At 43.9% G+C, this 16,081-nt stretch overlaps 1 protein-coding gene across 2 annotated transcripts; it reads right to left on the bottom strand.

Moving 5' to 3' along the window:
* Nucleotides 1–9,773: 9,773 nt before the first annotated feature.
* Nucleotides 9,774–14,329, bottom strand: LOC132836154 (zinc finger protein 420-like). Of its 2 annotated transcripts, none has more exons than XM_060855478.1 (2): nt 14,099–14,329; nt 9,774–12,085 (listed from the first exon to the last, which is right to left on the bottom strand). In XM_060855478.1, exon 2 carries the CDS (start codon nt 12,014–12,016, stop codon nt 10,421–10,423), a length of 1,596 nt encoding a protein of 531 aa, XP_060711461.1. In that variant the 5' UTR covers nt 12,017–12,085; nt 14,099–14,329; the 3' UTR covers nt 9,774–10,420. The 2 variants fall into 2 exon arrangements, with proteins under 2 accessions (XP_060711461.1, XP_060711462.1); XM_060855479.1 differs by lacking the exon at nt 14,099–14,329 and adding an exon at nt 13,277–13,683.
* Between the last annotated feature and the right edge of the window lie 1,752 nt (nt 14,330–16,081).

Raw genomic sequence — 16,081 nt, 5'->3', positions numbered from 1 at the left:
GGAGGCTGAGGGGTGACCTGATTGAGGTTTTTAAAATCATGAGGGGCATGAATAGGATAAATTGACAAAGTCTTTTCCCTGGGGTGAAGGAGTCCAGAACCAGAGGGCATAGGTTAATGGTGAGAGGGGAAAGATATAAAAGAAACCTAAGGGGAAGCATTTTCACGCAGAGGGTGGTGTGTGTATGGAATAACCTGCCAGAGGAAATGGTGGAGGCTAGTACAATTGCAACATTTAAAAGGCATCTGGTTGGGTATATGAGCAGGAAGGGTTTGGAGGTTATGGGCCGGATGCTGGCAGGTGGGAGTAGATTGGCTTCAGATATCTGGTTGCATGGACAAGTTGAACCAAAGGGTCTGTTTCACTGCTGTACATCTCTATAACCCAATGAAGTCATGCTAATTTGAGTAACTTGCTGTCCCCTTCAATTAACCATATTTCCAGGCAAATCAGTTAAGTTCCTTAATTCCTTTGGCTTCTACCTTAGTTTATAGTATGTTATGGGCAACTTATAATTGAATAAAGGCAACTGCAGAAGCATGAGGGAGGAGCTGTGTAGAATTTATTTAGAGAGGAACCCAGCAGGAAAGACAGTGGAACAGCAATGGCCCGGGTTTCCATGAGTAATTCAGGAGACACAGCAGAGATTCATCCTGAGGAAGAAGAGGCATGATACTGGGAGGATGAGGCAAACATGGCTGATGAGGGAAGTCAGGGACAGCATAAAAGCAAAAGTGAAAGCATATAATGTGGTGAAGGCCAGTGGGAAACCAGAGGATTGGAAAGCATACAAAGACCAACAGAGGGCAATAAAGAAACAAATAAGGAGGGAGAATATTAACTATGAGGGTAAGCTAGCCAGTAATGTAAAAGAAGACTGCAAGAGTTTCTTAAGATATACAAAGGGCAAAAGAGAGGCAAAAGTGACCATTGGTCTGCTGGAGAATGACACTGGAGAGTTAGTAGTAGGGAACTAAGAAATAGCTGAAGAACTGAATAATTATTTTGCATCAGTCTTCAAGGTGGAGTCAAAAGTAATATCCCAAAGTTTCGCGAGAGTGAGAGGGCAGAGCTGAGTATGATAGCCAACACAAAGAAGAAGGTGCTAGAAAACCTGAATGGCCTGAAGGTGTTTAAGTCACCTGGACCAGATGGGAACCCCCCCAGAGATTTAAGGGAGAGAGCTGAAGAGATAGTGGAAGTGTTATTGGTGATCTCTCAGGCATCACTAGAATCATGGAGGGTCCTAGAAGACTGGAAAATTGCTAATGTGTCTCCCCTGTGTAAAAAGGCAGTATGGCAAAATACGGAAAATTACAGAATGATTAGCCTTACCTCCATTGTGGGTAAGATCCTGGAATCCATTGTGAAGGATAAGATTTCTAAACACTTGGAAGTAAATGGCAAAATAGGGCAAAGTCAGCACAGTTTCACCAATGGGATGTCATCACTGACAAACCTCCCAGAATTCTTTGAGGAGGTAATGAGCAGGTTAAGCCAAGGAGCGCCAATGAATGATACATACCTGGACTTCAAGAAAGCCTTTGACAAGGTGCTGCACAGGAGGCTACTGAGTAAGATCAGGATCCTTGGTGTCAGAGGCAAGGTGCTTGCATGGATAGAAGCTTGGCTATTCAGCAGAAAACAGAAAGTGGGGATAAAAGTGTCCTTCTTAGGACGGCAGCCGGTGACATGTGGTTTTCTGCAAAGCTCAGTGTTGGGACCCCAATTTTTCACTTTATACATTAACAATTTAGATAAAGAAAATGAGGTTATTCTGCTAAGTTTGCAGATGATACAAAGATGGGTAGAGGGAGAGGTAGCATTGAGGAGGTGGGAAGGCTGCGGAAGGAATTGGACAGGTTAAGAGATTGGGCAAAGAAGTGGCAGATGGAGTACAACTTGGGAAAGTGTGATGTCATGAATAGAGGCATGGACTATTTTCTAAATGGAGGGAAAGTTCAGAAGTCTAAACTGCAAAGAGACTTGGGAGTTCTAGTTCAGGATTCTCTTCAGGTAAATTTGCAGGTTGAGTCAGTGGTTAGGAAGGCAAATGCAATGATGGCATTAATTTTGAGAGGACTTGAATATAAAAGCAGGTATGTACTTCCGAGGCTCTATACGGCTCTGGTCAGACCACATTTGGAGTATTGTGTGTGTAGTTTTGGGCCCCATATCTCAGGAAGGCCCTGGGGCGTGTTCAGAGGAGGTTCATGACAATGATCCCAGGAATGAAAAGCTTAACATTTGAGGAATATTTAAGGACTCTGGGTTTATACTCTACTGAGTTAAAAAAAGGGTTAGGGGGATTTAATTGAAGTTTACAGAATACTGAATGGCCTGGACAGAGTAAATGTTAGGAAGATGTTTCCATTGTTAGTAGAGGCTAGGACGTGAGCGCATAGTGTTAGAGTAAAGGGGAGACCCTTTGATATGAAGATAAGGAGAAACTTCTTCAACCAGAGAGTGGGGAAATCTCTGGAATTCATTGCCACAGAAGGCTGTGGAGGCCAGCTCATTGAGTATTTTTAAAACTGAAATAGATAGGTTCTTGAGTATCAAAGGGGTCAAAGCTTATGGAGACAAAGTGGGAGAATGGTATTGAGAAACTTATCAGCCATAATTGAATGGGAGAGCAGACTCAAAGGTATTTTACCTCAAAGATATTAATGGCCTAATTTCTGCTTCTATGTCTTATATTCTTATGGACTTTAACAGATACTTTCTAAAAATGCATGTAAACAACATCTACAGACATCCCCCTGTCCATTACCTTCGTCACCTCTTCAAAACATTCAATGAAGACTGGAATTTACAGCTTTGACAAACAAAAGAGGAAATTATTGAATTCAGTAACTTAATTCAGTGAAGCTAAAATTTTCTGTTTTGAATTTCTATTCTATACTGACATGAAAGGCAACTGTAAACCTTTTTTGCAGAGTGATGGAACAGGAAGATTTGTAGATTAGATTACTTACGGTGTGGAAACAGGCCCTTCAGCCCAACAAGTCCACACCGACCTGTCGAAGCGCAACCCACCCATTCCCCTACATTTACCCCTTCATCTAACACTACGGGCAATTTAGCATGGCCAATTCACCTAACCCACATTTTTGGACTGTGGGAGGAAACCGGAGCACCCGGAGGAAACCCACGCAGGCATGGGGAGAATGTGCAAACTCCACACAGTCGCCGAAGATGGGAATTGAACCTGGGTCTCTGGCGCTGTGAGGCAGCAGTGCTAACCACTAGACAGAAATCTCAAACCAAACATCACAGCAAGAATTGAGGGAGGTACTTGACTTATCAGGGCCTGAATATTACCAGCCTTTGAGTGTGGAAGAAGAGACATTTGCCTGGTCTGTCTTTCAGAAAAGCTTTCAAATGCTATTGTGACTTTAAAACCACTGAGACAAGGAAATGCCTGAGTGTGAGTGTTCCAGTATACTGTCTGTGTGGTAAAAGCTGTACCCAGTTATACCATATACAACAGGCATCATTAATTTACTCTGAGGAGAACAAACTTGTTCAGAGATTGTCCAACTGGATTGACACAAAGACACTAGTGCCATAGAGAAACCATGGAAAGGGCTTTAGTTATCCATCCCAGCTGGAATACCACCATCAGAGTCATACTGAAGAGAGGCCTTTGAAACGTGAGGAATGTGGCAAGAGATTTGATTCTCATTAGCTGCTAGAAACCCAACAACACAGTTACACTGGGGAGAAGCAGGAAAGGATTTGTACAGTCAACCCGTCCTGGCATTGCATCAGCAAATTCACGATAAGCCGAGGCCCTTCTGCTGCAGTGACTGTGGAAATAGGTTCAGGCAGTCATACCACCTCAGTGTACACCAGCAGGTTCACACAGGGGAGAGATCATTCACTTGCTATATATATAAGAATGGATTTACTGTACTCTCCTACTTGCAGAATCACCAGCATGTTCACACTGGGGAGAAGCCATTCACCTGCTCCGAGTGTGGGAAGGGTTTCACTCTATCCTCCCACCTCACTGTATGCCAGTATGTAAACACTGGGGAGAGGCCGTTTACCTGCTCTGAGTGTGGGAAGGGATTCACTGTGTCCTCCCACCTCACTGTACACTAATGGGTTCAGACTGGGGAGAGGCCGTTCACCTGCTCTGAGTGTGGGAAGGGATTTATTTGGTCAACCAAACTGGCAGCACATCAGTGAATTCGCACAAAGGAGATGCCACTCAGTTGCTCTTCTTGTGAAAAGAAACAAACTTTTGGGCAATCTCAAACCATACCAGCGGGTTCACACTGTGCAGAGGCCATTCATTTGCACTGTGTGTGGGAACAGGTTCACTTTATTATCCAGCCTGTTGAGATACCAGCAAGTTCACACATGACTGCAGAGTCTGGATTGTGCTGTTCAACACATCCAGGGTTGATAGCCTGACAATATTTTGTTTGTTTCTGCTGATATTAACAATGTCCTATGAGCAACTGGAAGCTAATATTCTGGATAGGTAATATTCTGATTTTCAAAGTTTCAATGTTAATTTTTAAATAAGCAATTTGATTGTTCTGTTTCATTCAAGAACTTCCAATAGGAACCTGATTATAGTCAAATTGTGAACTTTAATCATCAGTGCTGACTAATCCTTCCTCACAATTCTCACTGATGTGCATATTTTTCACAGTGGAACCTTCATTATGAAACTAAATTACCAAGTAAAAAGAAACAACTGTGAAAAGAATTTTCATCAATCCACATTGATATTAGAGAAGATTGGAAGTAGCTAACTTTAGTCATTTATGATAAAGCAGCATCAACATTTGGTAAAGTTGGAACTGGTAACAGAGACTGGTTTGAAATCTGTTCAGCAGGATGGTATCTCAATCAAATTATACCAATAAATCCAAGTTGCCTGTGACAGTGAATGTCTGTTCACTCTGTGTGATAGGATTGAGGGAGTTCTGGAACCCTATCACCAATACTGTTACCCCAGCCCCATCAACATTGACAGATGAGGTGCTAATGGACAGGTATAAATAGAAGTCGCTGCTGAATTGTGATGCTGCTGCTCCTATAACAAGGTTGTGTTGTTCTTGATTTATTTTTCAGAGGGTTTGTAAACCGAGACTTTGGGAGTTATGCTGCAGCTGTATAAAACTCTGGTGTGGCCGCATTTGGAGTATTGCGTACAATTCTGGTCACCGCATTATAGGAAGGATGTGGAAGCACTGGAAAGTGTGCAGAGGAGATTTACTAGGATGTTGCCTGGTATGAAAGGAAGGTCTTATGATGAAAGGGAGAGGGATTTGAGGCTGCTTTCATTAGAGAGAAAGTTAAGAGGTGACTTAAAGAGACATAATAGATTATCAGAGGGTTAGATAGGGTGGGCAGTGAGAGCCTTTTTCCTCGAATGGTGATGGCTAGAATGAGAGGACACAGCTTTAAATTGAGGGGTGATAGATATCGGACAGATGTCAGAGGTAGGTTCTTTACTCAGAGAAGGAAAGGTCTTTAGTCAGAGAGTAGTAAGGACATGGAATGCCCTGCCTGCAACTTCAGTAGATTCACCAACTTTAAGGACATTAAATGGGCATTAGATAATATATGAATGATAATGGAATAGTGTAGATTAGATGGGCTTCATAGGTAGCCCAACATCAAGGCCAAAGGACCCGTACTGCGCTATAATGTTCGATGTTCTTAGGGCCAGTTTGATTGTGGCTAACAGATACTGCCTCAGATAAAAGGCTTTCAAGTCTTTTTAAAAAACACTTGTGCAATGAAAGGGGAGTAGCCAGTTTTCCCACCTGAGCTTTTCTCTGATTTGGTTTGGGTTTTAGCAGTGGGATTTTGTAACTGCTGGACCCAAAGAAGCAGGTCCATGTTCATCCTCCCTCTCTCTAACATCTCTTCTGTCAGACCCTGTGACTGATTTTATCTTTTGTGTCAAGCGGTGTTTATGAGGATTGTTGCAAGTAGTTGGAACGGCATCATTAAGTTGGGATAATCTGTTGGTGTATCGGATAGTTTAGGTTATTCAGTATTCTGTTCTCTGCTGTTTGTGTTTCATTCAGTAATCTTGTAAAGCAATTCCATTTTGTTTAAAACTAAGTGGTTGGGCCGGCTGCATCACTCCTGAAATATCCAATGTACATCTGCTTAAGACAACTAAGAAATTTAGGGTCCGGGCTACTTTCTTGAAATGTTTTGAGGAGATCTGGCTTGGTTCATAACAGTTGACTATGACTGAGCTGTACTCCCCATGAGACAGACCCAAAGAAGCAGGTCCATGCTGATCCTCCCTCTCTCTGACATCTCTGTCTGATACTCTCCCACACCTTCTCGTCATGTTTAGTTGGACAAGGAATGCTCATCACTTAAGATTGAAAAGACCATTGATCATTTACTAAACTGAAAGGACCCCAGCAAGAATGGAATTCTAGCTGAACGGTTCAAATATAAAGTCCTATCTGCACCATCATGGCCTTATTTCTGATGGGAAATCAGGTAATTTCCACAGGAAAGGCACAATACAAACATCATGACAATTTACAGATACTGAGATTACAGAGAAGACTGCAACAACTACAGGGACGTTTCACTTGGCACCTCAGGAAGGCCTTCTGGAGAGTGATGTTTAAAAGACTTCATCTCCTTGCAGACCGACTGTATCCAAAAACAGAGTTTGGTTTCTGTGCTGGTAGATTGACATAGGATATGCTGTTCTCCTTGCCCCAGGTACAAGGAAAGTGTAGGGAACAGGACTTAAGTCCTCACCTTGCTTTTGTAGAACTGATTAACCCATTTGTCATGATCGGTGGGACAGGTTTTGAAATGATTTTGGGTAAAATTTGCTGTCCACCAAAGCTCTTCATTCTGATCCATTCCTTTAATAACCACATGCTGCGTTCTCTATCGTCTCAGAGCACCACACCAACAGTTTCACAATAAAGAATGAAGTGAAACAGAAGCCAACACCAAAATCAAGAACTATAGGAAGGACGTGGAGGCATTGGAACGAGTGCAGAGGAGGTTTACCAGGATGTTGCCTGGCATGGTAGGAAGATCGTATGAGGAAAGGCTGAGGCACTTGGGGCTGTTCTCATTGGAGAAAAGGAGGTTTAGGGGAGATTTGATAGAGGTGTACGAGATGATTAGGGGTTTAGATAGGGTTGACAGTGAGAACCTTTTTCCGCTAATGGAGTCAGCTGTTACTAGGGGACACAGCTTTAAATTAAGGGGTGGTAGGTATAGGACAGATGTTAGGGGTAGATTCTTTACTCAGCGGGTTGTGAGTTCATGGAATGCCCTGCCAGTAGCAGTGGTGGACTCTCCCTCTTTATGGTCATTTAAGCGGGCATTGGATAAGCATATGGAGGTTATTGGGCTAGTGTAGGTTAGGTAGGCTTTGGTTGGCGCAACATCGAGGGCCGAAGGGCCTGTACTGCGCTGTATTTTTCTATGTTCTATAATAACTCAAAACAATGTCTGGTAACTATAACCAAGGGAGATAAAACAGGGAGATGTGGCAGTGAATCATGAGATGTGGACAGATCCATGTAATCAAGTAAAAGGCTGCAGTAAATTACAGCTTCCTAAATCTTTTCCCAGTGTGACATGCTTGAATCCCTCAGGATCTGTGTAATCAACAGTTAACTTTTGGGAGACCTGGAAATTGCTCATCAGTGGCATGGGGTAGGCTTGTGTGTGTGGAGAGAGGAGGGGGGGGGGTGGTAGTGACAGATTATGAATGTAATAACATCCAAATTATTCACTTGATACAATCAGGATTATTGATACAATTGGTGAATGACCCTTATGTAATAGAATCCTGTTTCGTGTTGTAACAGCACTCTGTTTATTAATTGTATTAATGTGGTTATTTTAAATACAAACATTCTGATTACTGGTGTAATTATTTCTCAATTACTGAAGGAATAGCTGTCTGATTATTAATAAAACAGGAATTGTGCAAATAATTAAATCCTGATCCAGCACAAAGCCATACAATAGAATCTTGAGAGAACAGAAGGTGGCCATTCGACTCATTGTGCTGGAACTGTCTGTGAAACATGCTGATAATTGCCCCCCCACCCCCCAACTTGCTCCTTCTGCCTTACGAAGGAAAATTCCAAATCACTTTTGAAAGTTACTGTTCAATCTGCTTCCATTAGACAATCTGATAATGTCCTTCAGATCATCAGAACTGAATCTCTCCACATTTGCCCCTTTCGATTTTTTGCTACGTACTTCAAAGTTGAGTTTTATGGTTACCAACAATCCTGAAGTTGGAACAGTTTCTCCCCATGCAGATGAAACCAGCTTAAAAACTTGCCACTCTTCGATGAATTCCCTTTTTAACCTTTTGTGTTCAAAGACAAATAATCTCAGCTTCTCCAGTCTCTCCATGGTCTGTGATCAGACACTCATTTTCAGATTAAACGTGTGAGGGAGAAAGTGAACAGTGTAGTTCAGCCTCAGATAGTTTCCAGTGAAAGGGATGGATTTGATCGTTAGGAAACAGAACTTGTATCACTGATTTTGGACGATGGATTGTCTCTTCCTGATTTTTACTTGGAGGAAAGTCCTGCAGATCTGGTATTGGCTGTGAGAAGAGCAATCTGCAATTAGAGGAATAGAAAAAGATGGTGGTGAGGTGCAGCAGAGTGTTGTCAGTGTGCCTGCGTAAAACAACATAGTGCTTCTGGGCAATGTTTCCCAGTAGATGAGAAATAGGAGACTGCTGGGACAGATCCTAGTAGCACACCATGTTCAAGACTTTTGGAGAGGAAATGGACATTAGAGAGGAGGTGGTAGATTGCAATGGTGGTGAGGTCAAGAGTTATTTATTTTCTCAGAATGGACAATGATCATGGATTGAAAGGTGAGAGAGAAACAAAACCAGAACAGGGAGAGAACTATTCACAATTTCAGTGACCATGGGAGAGTTGGATGGTCAGTTGTTTAGTAGGAATAGGATCGAGGGATTCAAAAGTGGGTCAAATGGACAAGTCGTGATGGAGATAGAGAAGTTAGAGAAAGACACGGTTTGAGAGTTCAAAGAAGAATTTTCGAGGCAGTTTGGCAGGGTGAGCTCAGGGAAGGGAAAGACATGCAGCGATAACTCATCAGATGCTCTCACTCCTAATGACAGTTCATTAGTTCCTCACTTGTTGGACTTGAAGATGGAGGAGATGGTGAAAGCTGAAAATGTGTTGCTGGTCAAAGCACAGCAGGCCAGGCAGCATCTTAGGAATAGGGAATTCGACGTTTCGAGCATAAGCCCTTCTTTTGAGATGGTGAAAGCCCTAGAACTTGGAACAGCAGGGACCATTCTACCCCTGAATGTGCTCTGCCATTCAGTTGGATCTTGGCTGGTCATTTCTTTTCTGCATTATTCCCATTCTGTCATCCACCTGAGGAACTATTGTTTCCTGTTTTGAACATTCTCAATCGTTGAAGAATCTCAAAGGTTCTGAATGAAAAATCCCTTATCACTCTGGTCTTCAGTGGCCTATCCTTTATTCTGAGTGGAGATCCCTTGGTTCTCGACTCAACAGCCATGGGAGATGTCCTATCTACATCTATCCTGAAAGAATATCGTAAAATTTAATTCCCAAAAGTTACGGTCCCAGTTGATGGTAATACTGCATAAATTGGATCTCTGAGGTAAGATTGTAAGTTTTAAGTTTTGCAGTTTAGTTAGGATGGTAGTCAGAAACTTTCAGATGAAGCTACCAATGTTCTTTCAACAAGACAAGTTTATTACTAAAAGAAAAAAAGCTCTGTACATATATAACAATTTTCAAAGATCTTACCATAAACAGCAATTTAGCTATACTTCTTTCAAACTTGATGAAAAATTTGACGATGTTATGGTGGCTATTTCCCAAACGCATCTGAACAGCAATACTGTTAATCACACATTCTGTTTACATAATACAAAATACAAAACAGCCTGATTCATATTTGGTCATTAAAAATTCTGCTTCATAAATGAATCTTATCCACACCACAGAAATTCATCCTCCACTACATTGGGTAAAGCTAATCAGCATCAATCTATACGGAAATCGAAATCGCCCATTACTACTGTATTACTCATATTACATGCACACCTATTTTTCTGATTTATATTCAAAAGGTAGTGTTATAGTAAGTACAATATTAAATATAAACAGCTGACTGTGTGTAACAGAAAGTCCATATATTTACTTTTACCCTTACCATTATCATATAAAGCTAATAGGCAAAAGTGAGGACTTTCCTGATGAAGGGCTTTTGCCCAAAACGTAGATTTTCCTGCTCCTCGGATGCTGCCTGACCTGCTGCGCTTTTCCAGCACCACTCTGATCTAAATGCTAGGATTGTAAAAGTCACCAGTGAACATCCTTGTGACCTTGGTGTGAGTAACAGACAAACACACCTCCTGAAGTTACTTGTGGATACGTCGCTGCAGGTGTGCCATGAGGTGGGATTTCTGAGTGAAGCCTTTCCCACATTCAGTGCAGATGAAAGGTCTCTCTCCAGTGTGAACTCGCTGATGTACAGTGAGTTGAGTTGATCGCCTGAACCCAGTGCCACAGTGAGTACACCTGAACGGTCTCTCATCGGTATGAATATGTTGATGGGACATTAGTTCCCCAGAGCTTTTAAAGCACTTCCCACACTCTGGGCATTTAAAAGGCCTGTCATCAGAATGCACTCGTTGATGACGCATCAGATCCCCAGAACTTTTAAAGCCCTTCCCACAGTCTGTACATTTAAAAGGTGCCTCCCCAGTGTGAACCCGCTGGTGTGTCAACAGGTGGATTTTCTGAGTGAATCCCTTCCCACACTCAGAGCAGGTGAATGGTCTCTCTCCAGTGTGAGTGCGCTGATGTACACTGAGTTGAGATGACCATCTGAACCTAGTCCCACAGTGAGAGCAGCTGAACGGTCTCTCATCAGTGTGAACACGTTGGTGTAACTTAAGCTCTCCAGAGCTTTTGTAACACTTCCCACAATCTGAACATTTGAAAGGTCTCTCCTCAGTGTGAACTCGTTGGTGTGCCTTGAGGTGGGATGACTCAATGAACCCTTTCCCACACTCAGTGCAGGTGAATGGCCACTCTCCAGTGTGAACTCGCTGGTGTGTCAACAGGGTGGAGAACTGAATGAATCCCTGCCCACATTCCGAGCAGATAAATGGCCTCTCCCCAGTGTGAAGCCGCTGATGTATAGTGAGTTGTGACGATCTCCTAAACCCAGTCCCACAGTGAGAGCACCGGAACGGTCTCTCCTCAGTGTGAATACGTTGATGAAGCATCAGTTCCCCGGAACTTTTAAAGCACTTACCGCAGTCTGAACATTTAAAGGGTCTCTCCTCAGTGTGAACACGTTGATGTGACTGCAGACGGCTGGAACTTTTATAGCACTTCCTGCAGTTTGAACATTTAAAAGGTCTGTCCTCAGTGTGAACCTGTTGGTGTGCCTTGAGGTGAGATGATTGAGTAAATCCAATTCCACATTCAGAGCAGGTAAATGGTCTCTCCCCAGTGTGAATGCGCTGGTGAACAGTGAGCTGGGATGACCACTTGAAGCCAGCACCACAGTCAGAGCATCTGAACCGTCTCTCCTCAGTGTGAACACGTTGATGGGACATCAGATCACCAGAGCTTTTAAAGCACTTCCCACAATATGGACACTTGAAAGGTCTATCCTCAGTGTGAACCCGCTGGTGTGTAATCAGTGTGGAGAACTGAGTGAATCCCTTCCCACACAGGGCGCAGGTGAATGGCCTTTCACCAGTGTGAACACGTTGGTGAATTTTCAGCGCAGAGTGGTGTTTAAATTCTTTCTCACAGTCCCCACATTTCCAAGGTTTATCCCCAGAGTGACTGCATTTGTGGTTCTTGAGGTCAGTTGATTGGTTGAAGCCTTTTCTGCACACAGAACATGTGTACCTGTTCTCCCCACTATGAATCGTGCTTTCCTCTTCCATGGTTAAAATCTGTTGGTATTCTGGTTGTAATAAATTGGGTGACTCCATCAGGTCATTATGTGATGTTTCATTTCTGTTTCCTGCCTGCAAATCCTCCTCTTATCACACCCTGTAAAACTGACCGAAAATAGAAAAGTGAACGAGAGAGAAACCACAAAACCTTAAAGGCATGTTGTGAAATTATGTTGACAGAATCTGGTGATTTGTGGAAATGGCATTCAAGAAAAATGACCATGAAAGCTGCTAGATTACCACAGAAACTCTACGGTGGCTAAAGCGAATGTCAATCAGGGAAGGGAACCTGCTCCATGGTCTGGCCCTACACTGGACTATCTGGCCTGTTGGAGGTCTCACAGGAGGCTCCAAAGCACTTAAGATGTCAACTAGACAGGGGCCGACATGCCCACAAATCAATTTCCCAGCTTGGTGAACATACCCACAACTATGGCACCTGAGCTACAAATCTTTATGCAAACCTTGTATGGCCTCTATGGAGCAGACAGAGAGAAAAGAGAATGACACAGTGGCATGAAGAGAGAAAGAGACAGATAGGTAAGGAAGTAGGGATGCTGGGGGCAACGAAGCAAGCTTTGTTTATCTCAAACGTGACCAGAACTTCAAGAGGATCTTTCAAATTCTCAATCACCATCAGCGCAAAGGGGACCTTGGGGGAAACTTTTTCACGCAAAGCGTGCTAATGAGCTGTCTGAGGAAATTGTGGAGGCCGGTACAATTACAACATTTAAAAGGTATCTGCATGGGTATATGACTAAGAAGGGTTTAGAGGGATATGGGCCAAATGTTGGTATATAGGACTAGGTTAATTTAGGCTATCTGGTCAGCATGGATCAGATGGACCAAAGGGTCTGTTCCATGCTGTATATCTCTATGACCGCGATAACAGATTTTTTTTTAGATTAGATTACTTAGTGTGAAAACAGGCCCTTCGGCCCAACAAGTCCACACCGATCCTCTGAAGAGCAACCCACCCAGACCCATTCCCCTACATTTACCCCTTCACCTAACACGAGGGGCAATTCAGCATAGCCAATTCACCTAACCTGCACATCTTTGGACTGTGGGAGGAAACCCACGCAGACACAGGGGGAATGTGCAAATTCTACACAGACAGTTGCCTGAGATGGGAATTGAACCCGGGTCTCTGGCGCTGTGAGGCTCTGTGTGAATGAAGGGCTTTTGCCCGAAACGTCGATTTCGCTGCTCCTTGGATGCTGCCTGAACTGCTGTGCTCTTCCAGCACCACTAATCCAGAATCTGGTTTCCAGCATCTGCAGTCATTGTTTTTACCTCTGTGTGAAAACAACCAGCACCAAGTTACCATCCAACTCGCACTGTCCTGACCTGTTTGACATCCAGTACTGGAGTAAAACTGAACTCTGTCACTGAAATAGGAGGAGGATGATAGTCATTCCTTACAGGCCCCATTACGAAGTCTACTCCCCAATTGCAAACTTCATCTGTCACTGGAAACTGTCTGACATTGAAACAACCTTAGTGTCATATTTCATTCTCCAAACTGAGATACCAGTCATATGTCCATATGATCATTAAAATCACTTATTTCCACCTCATAACATCATCCGATTCCCTCGCAGTCTCAATTCACCTGCTTCTGAAACTCTCATCTATTACACGGTTACCTGTAGACTCCCACATCCCCACGTTACCGCCCCCTCTCCCCAAGATTGAGATCCTCCACCACTCCTGTAATTCAGACCCTTCCTCTTCTTTTGTAATTGAGACCACTCTCCCCCCTCTCCTGCTGCCCCCCCTCCTGCAGCCTACCTTTGCGGCTGCCCCTCCCCCTCCTGCTTCCAGTCTCCCCATCCCTCCTGCTGCCCCTCCCCCTCCTGCTTCCAGTCTCCCCATCCCTCCTGCTGCCCCTCCCCCTCCTGCTTCCGGTCTCCCCATCCCTCCTGCTGCCCCTCCCCCTCCTATTTCCGGTCTCCCCATCCCTCCTGCACACCCTCTCCACCACTCCCCTCACTGAGCCATCCCCCAGTGACATCACAGCACTGTCCCACAGCTGGCCTCGCACGCGCTCTACAGCGCATTGACTCCATAAAGATGGCGCCCCTAGAAACCCGCGCGCGCTCCCAGTGCCCTCACTGAGATGGCGGCCATAAGGCAGGGCCTCCTTGAGTCGGATTTCCGAACGCGGGGCTTGGAGAGACTTATCCGGGGTTTGCGGCCCACACGAGGTGTTTATAGAGCCTCTCCGCTCTTTCTCTCCCGATCGCACTCGAACACACAGTCTCCACTCCTTCCCTTTTCTGTCGCCGACCGCAGCCACTGGACAAAGCTGCTCCAAGTCTCTCACTGTGACCGGTCCTGCAACTCCGCCCATCGTTCACTTTGATTAGTTGGAGGACCCACCGGACGATTGGTCTTCCTGCCCCGCCTCCGGATTCCTATTGGCCGAGAGCCTCTGCCAATCACCCGGACGCCGCAGAATGAGCAATTGCAGTACCGATGTAGAAGCGGTGGTGGCGCTTGAGGAAGTGGGAGAGCCTGAGGGTGGGTCCAGGGTTTCGAAAACAGCATTCGGCTGTAAGCACGAGTGGTCACACCGGCGGAAAGGGCTGGGGCTTCCTGCAAACTCTCTTCGCAGAAATAAAACTCTAACCAAACTACATGGTATTTACATTTAGGACCAGGATAGCATGCATCTGAAAATGTGATAGGAGAAAGCTTTCTCTGCTGTGAATGTGGGCAATGATTTCAAATATCAGTGTTACTGTAAAAACTCCAAGATACAAACGAGATTGTGACAGTGCTCTGGTTGGGGAAAGAGTTTTAATTCGTTAAAACGTTTGAAAGACACGACACCAGGGAAAATCTGTACATGTGCAGACTCTATGGAGCAGGCTTCAACTTACAAGCTGCCACGAAATGCCATGGGGAAAACTGAGAGGTCTGGGAGAGGGTGCAAATGCCCATCTAAGTTGGTACCACATCACTGCAGTCACATTGGGAGAAGCCATTTGCTTGTTCTGAATGTGGAAAAACATTCATCCAGTTCACACAGACAAGAGATCTTGTAAATGTCTCTACGACTGCAGTGACTGTGCAAATAATTAAATCCTGATCCAGCACAAAGTCATACAATAGAATCTTCAGAGTACAGAAGGTGGTCATTCAGTTCATTGTGCTGGAACTGTTTGTGAAAATGCTGACAATTGAATCCCTCTCCCTTGCTTCTTCTGCCTTATGAAGGAATATTCCAAATCACTTTTGAAAGTTACTGTTCAATCGGCTTCCAACAGACAATCCAATAACATTGTTCAGATCATCAGAACTGAATTAAAATAATCTCTCCTCATTTGCCCCCTTTGACTTTTTGCTACATACTTTGAAGTTAAGTTCTGTGGTTACCAACCATCCTGAAGTTGGAACAGTTTCACCTTGTGCAGATGAAACCAGCTTAAAAACTTACCACCCTTCAATGAATTCCCTCTTTAACCTTCTCAAAGACAAATAATCTCAGCTTCTCCAGTCTGTCCATGATCTGTGATCAGGCACTCATTTTCAGATTAAGCATGTTAGGGAGAAGGTAAACAGTGTAGTTCAGCCTCAGATAGTTCCCAGTGAAAAGGGATGGATTTGGTCATAAAGAAACAGAACTTGCATCACAGATTTCAAAAAATGGATTGTCTCTTCCTGATTTTTACTTGGAGGAAAGTCCTGCAGATCTGGTACTGGATGTGGAAAGAACAATCTGCAAATGGAGGAATAGAAAAAGATGGTGGTGAGATGGAGTAAAGTATTGTCAGTGTGCCTGCGTAAAACAACACAGTGCTTCTGGGCATTGTTTCCCAGTAGATGATAAGTAGGAGACGCCTGGGACAGGTCCTTGTAGCACACCATGTTCAAGAATTTTGGAGAAGAAATGGAGATTAAAGAGGAGGTGGTAGATTGCAATGGTGGTGAGGTCAAGAGTTACTTTTTTTCTCAGGATAGGCGATGATCAGGGATTCAAAGGTGAAAGGGACAAAACCAAAACAGTGAGAGAGAGAGAAAAAGAGACAGAGAGAGAACTGTTCACAATTTTAGTGACCATGGGAGAGTTGGATGGTCAGTTATTTAGTAGGA

This window comes from Hemiscyllium ocellatum, chromosome 46 (assembly GCF_020745735.1).
Source record: "Hemiscyllium ocellatum isolate sHemOce1 chromosome 46, sHemOce1.pat.X.cur, whole genome shotgun sequence".
Lineage (NCBI taxonomy): Eukaryota > Metazoa > Chordata > Chondrichthyes > Orectolobiformes > Hemiscylliidae > Hemiscyllium > Hemiscyllium ocellatum.
Note: the sequence above shows the minus strand (reverse complement) of the source record. Positions and strands in the feature narration are given on the sequence as shown.

What these genes read in the sequence shown, in the direction of transcription:
- LOC132836154 (XM_060855478.1), bottom strand. Translation starts at nt 12,016, where the DNA reads ATGGAGTCACCCAATTTATTACAACCAGAATACCAACAGATTTTAACC.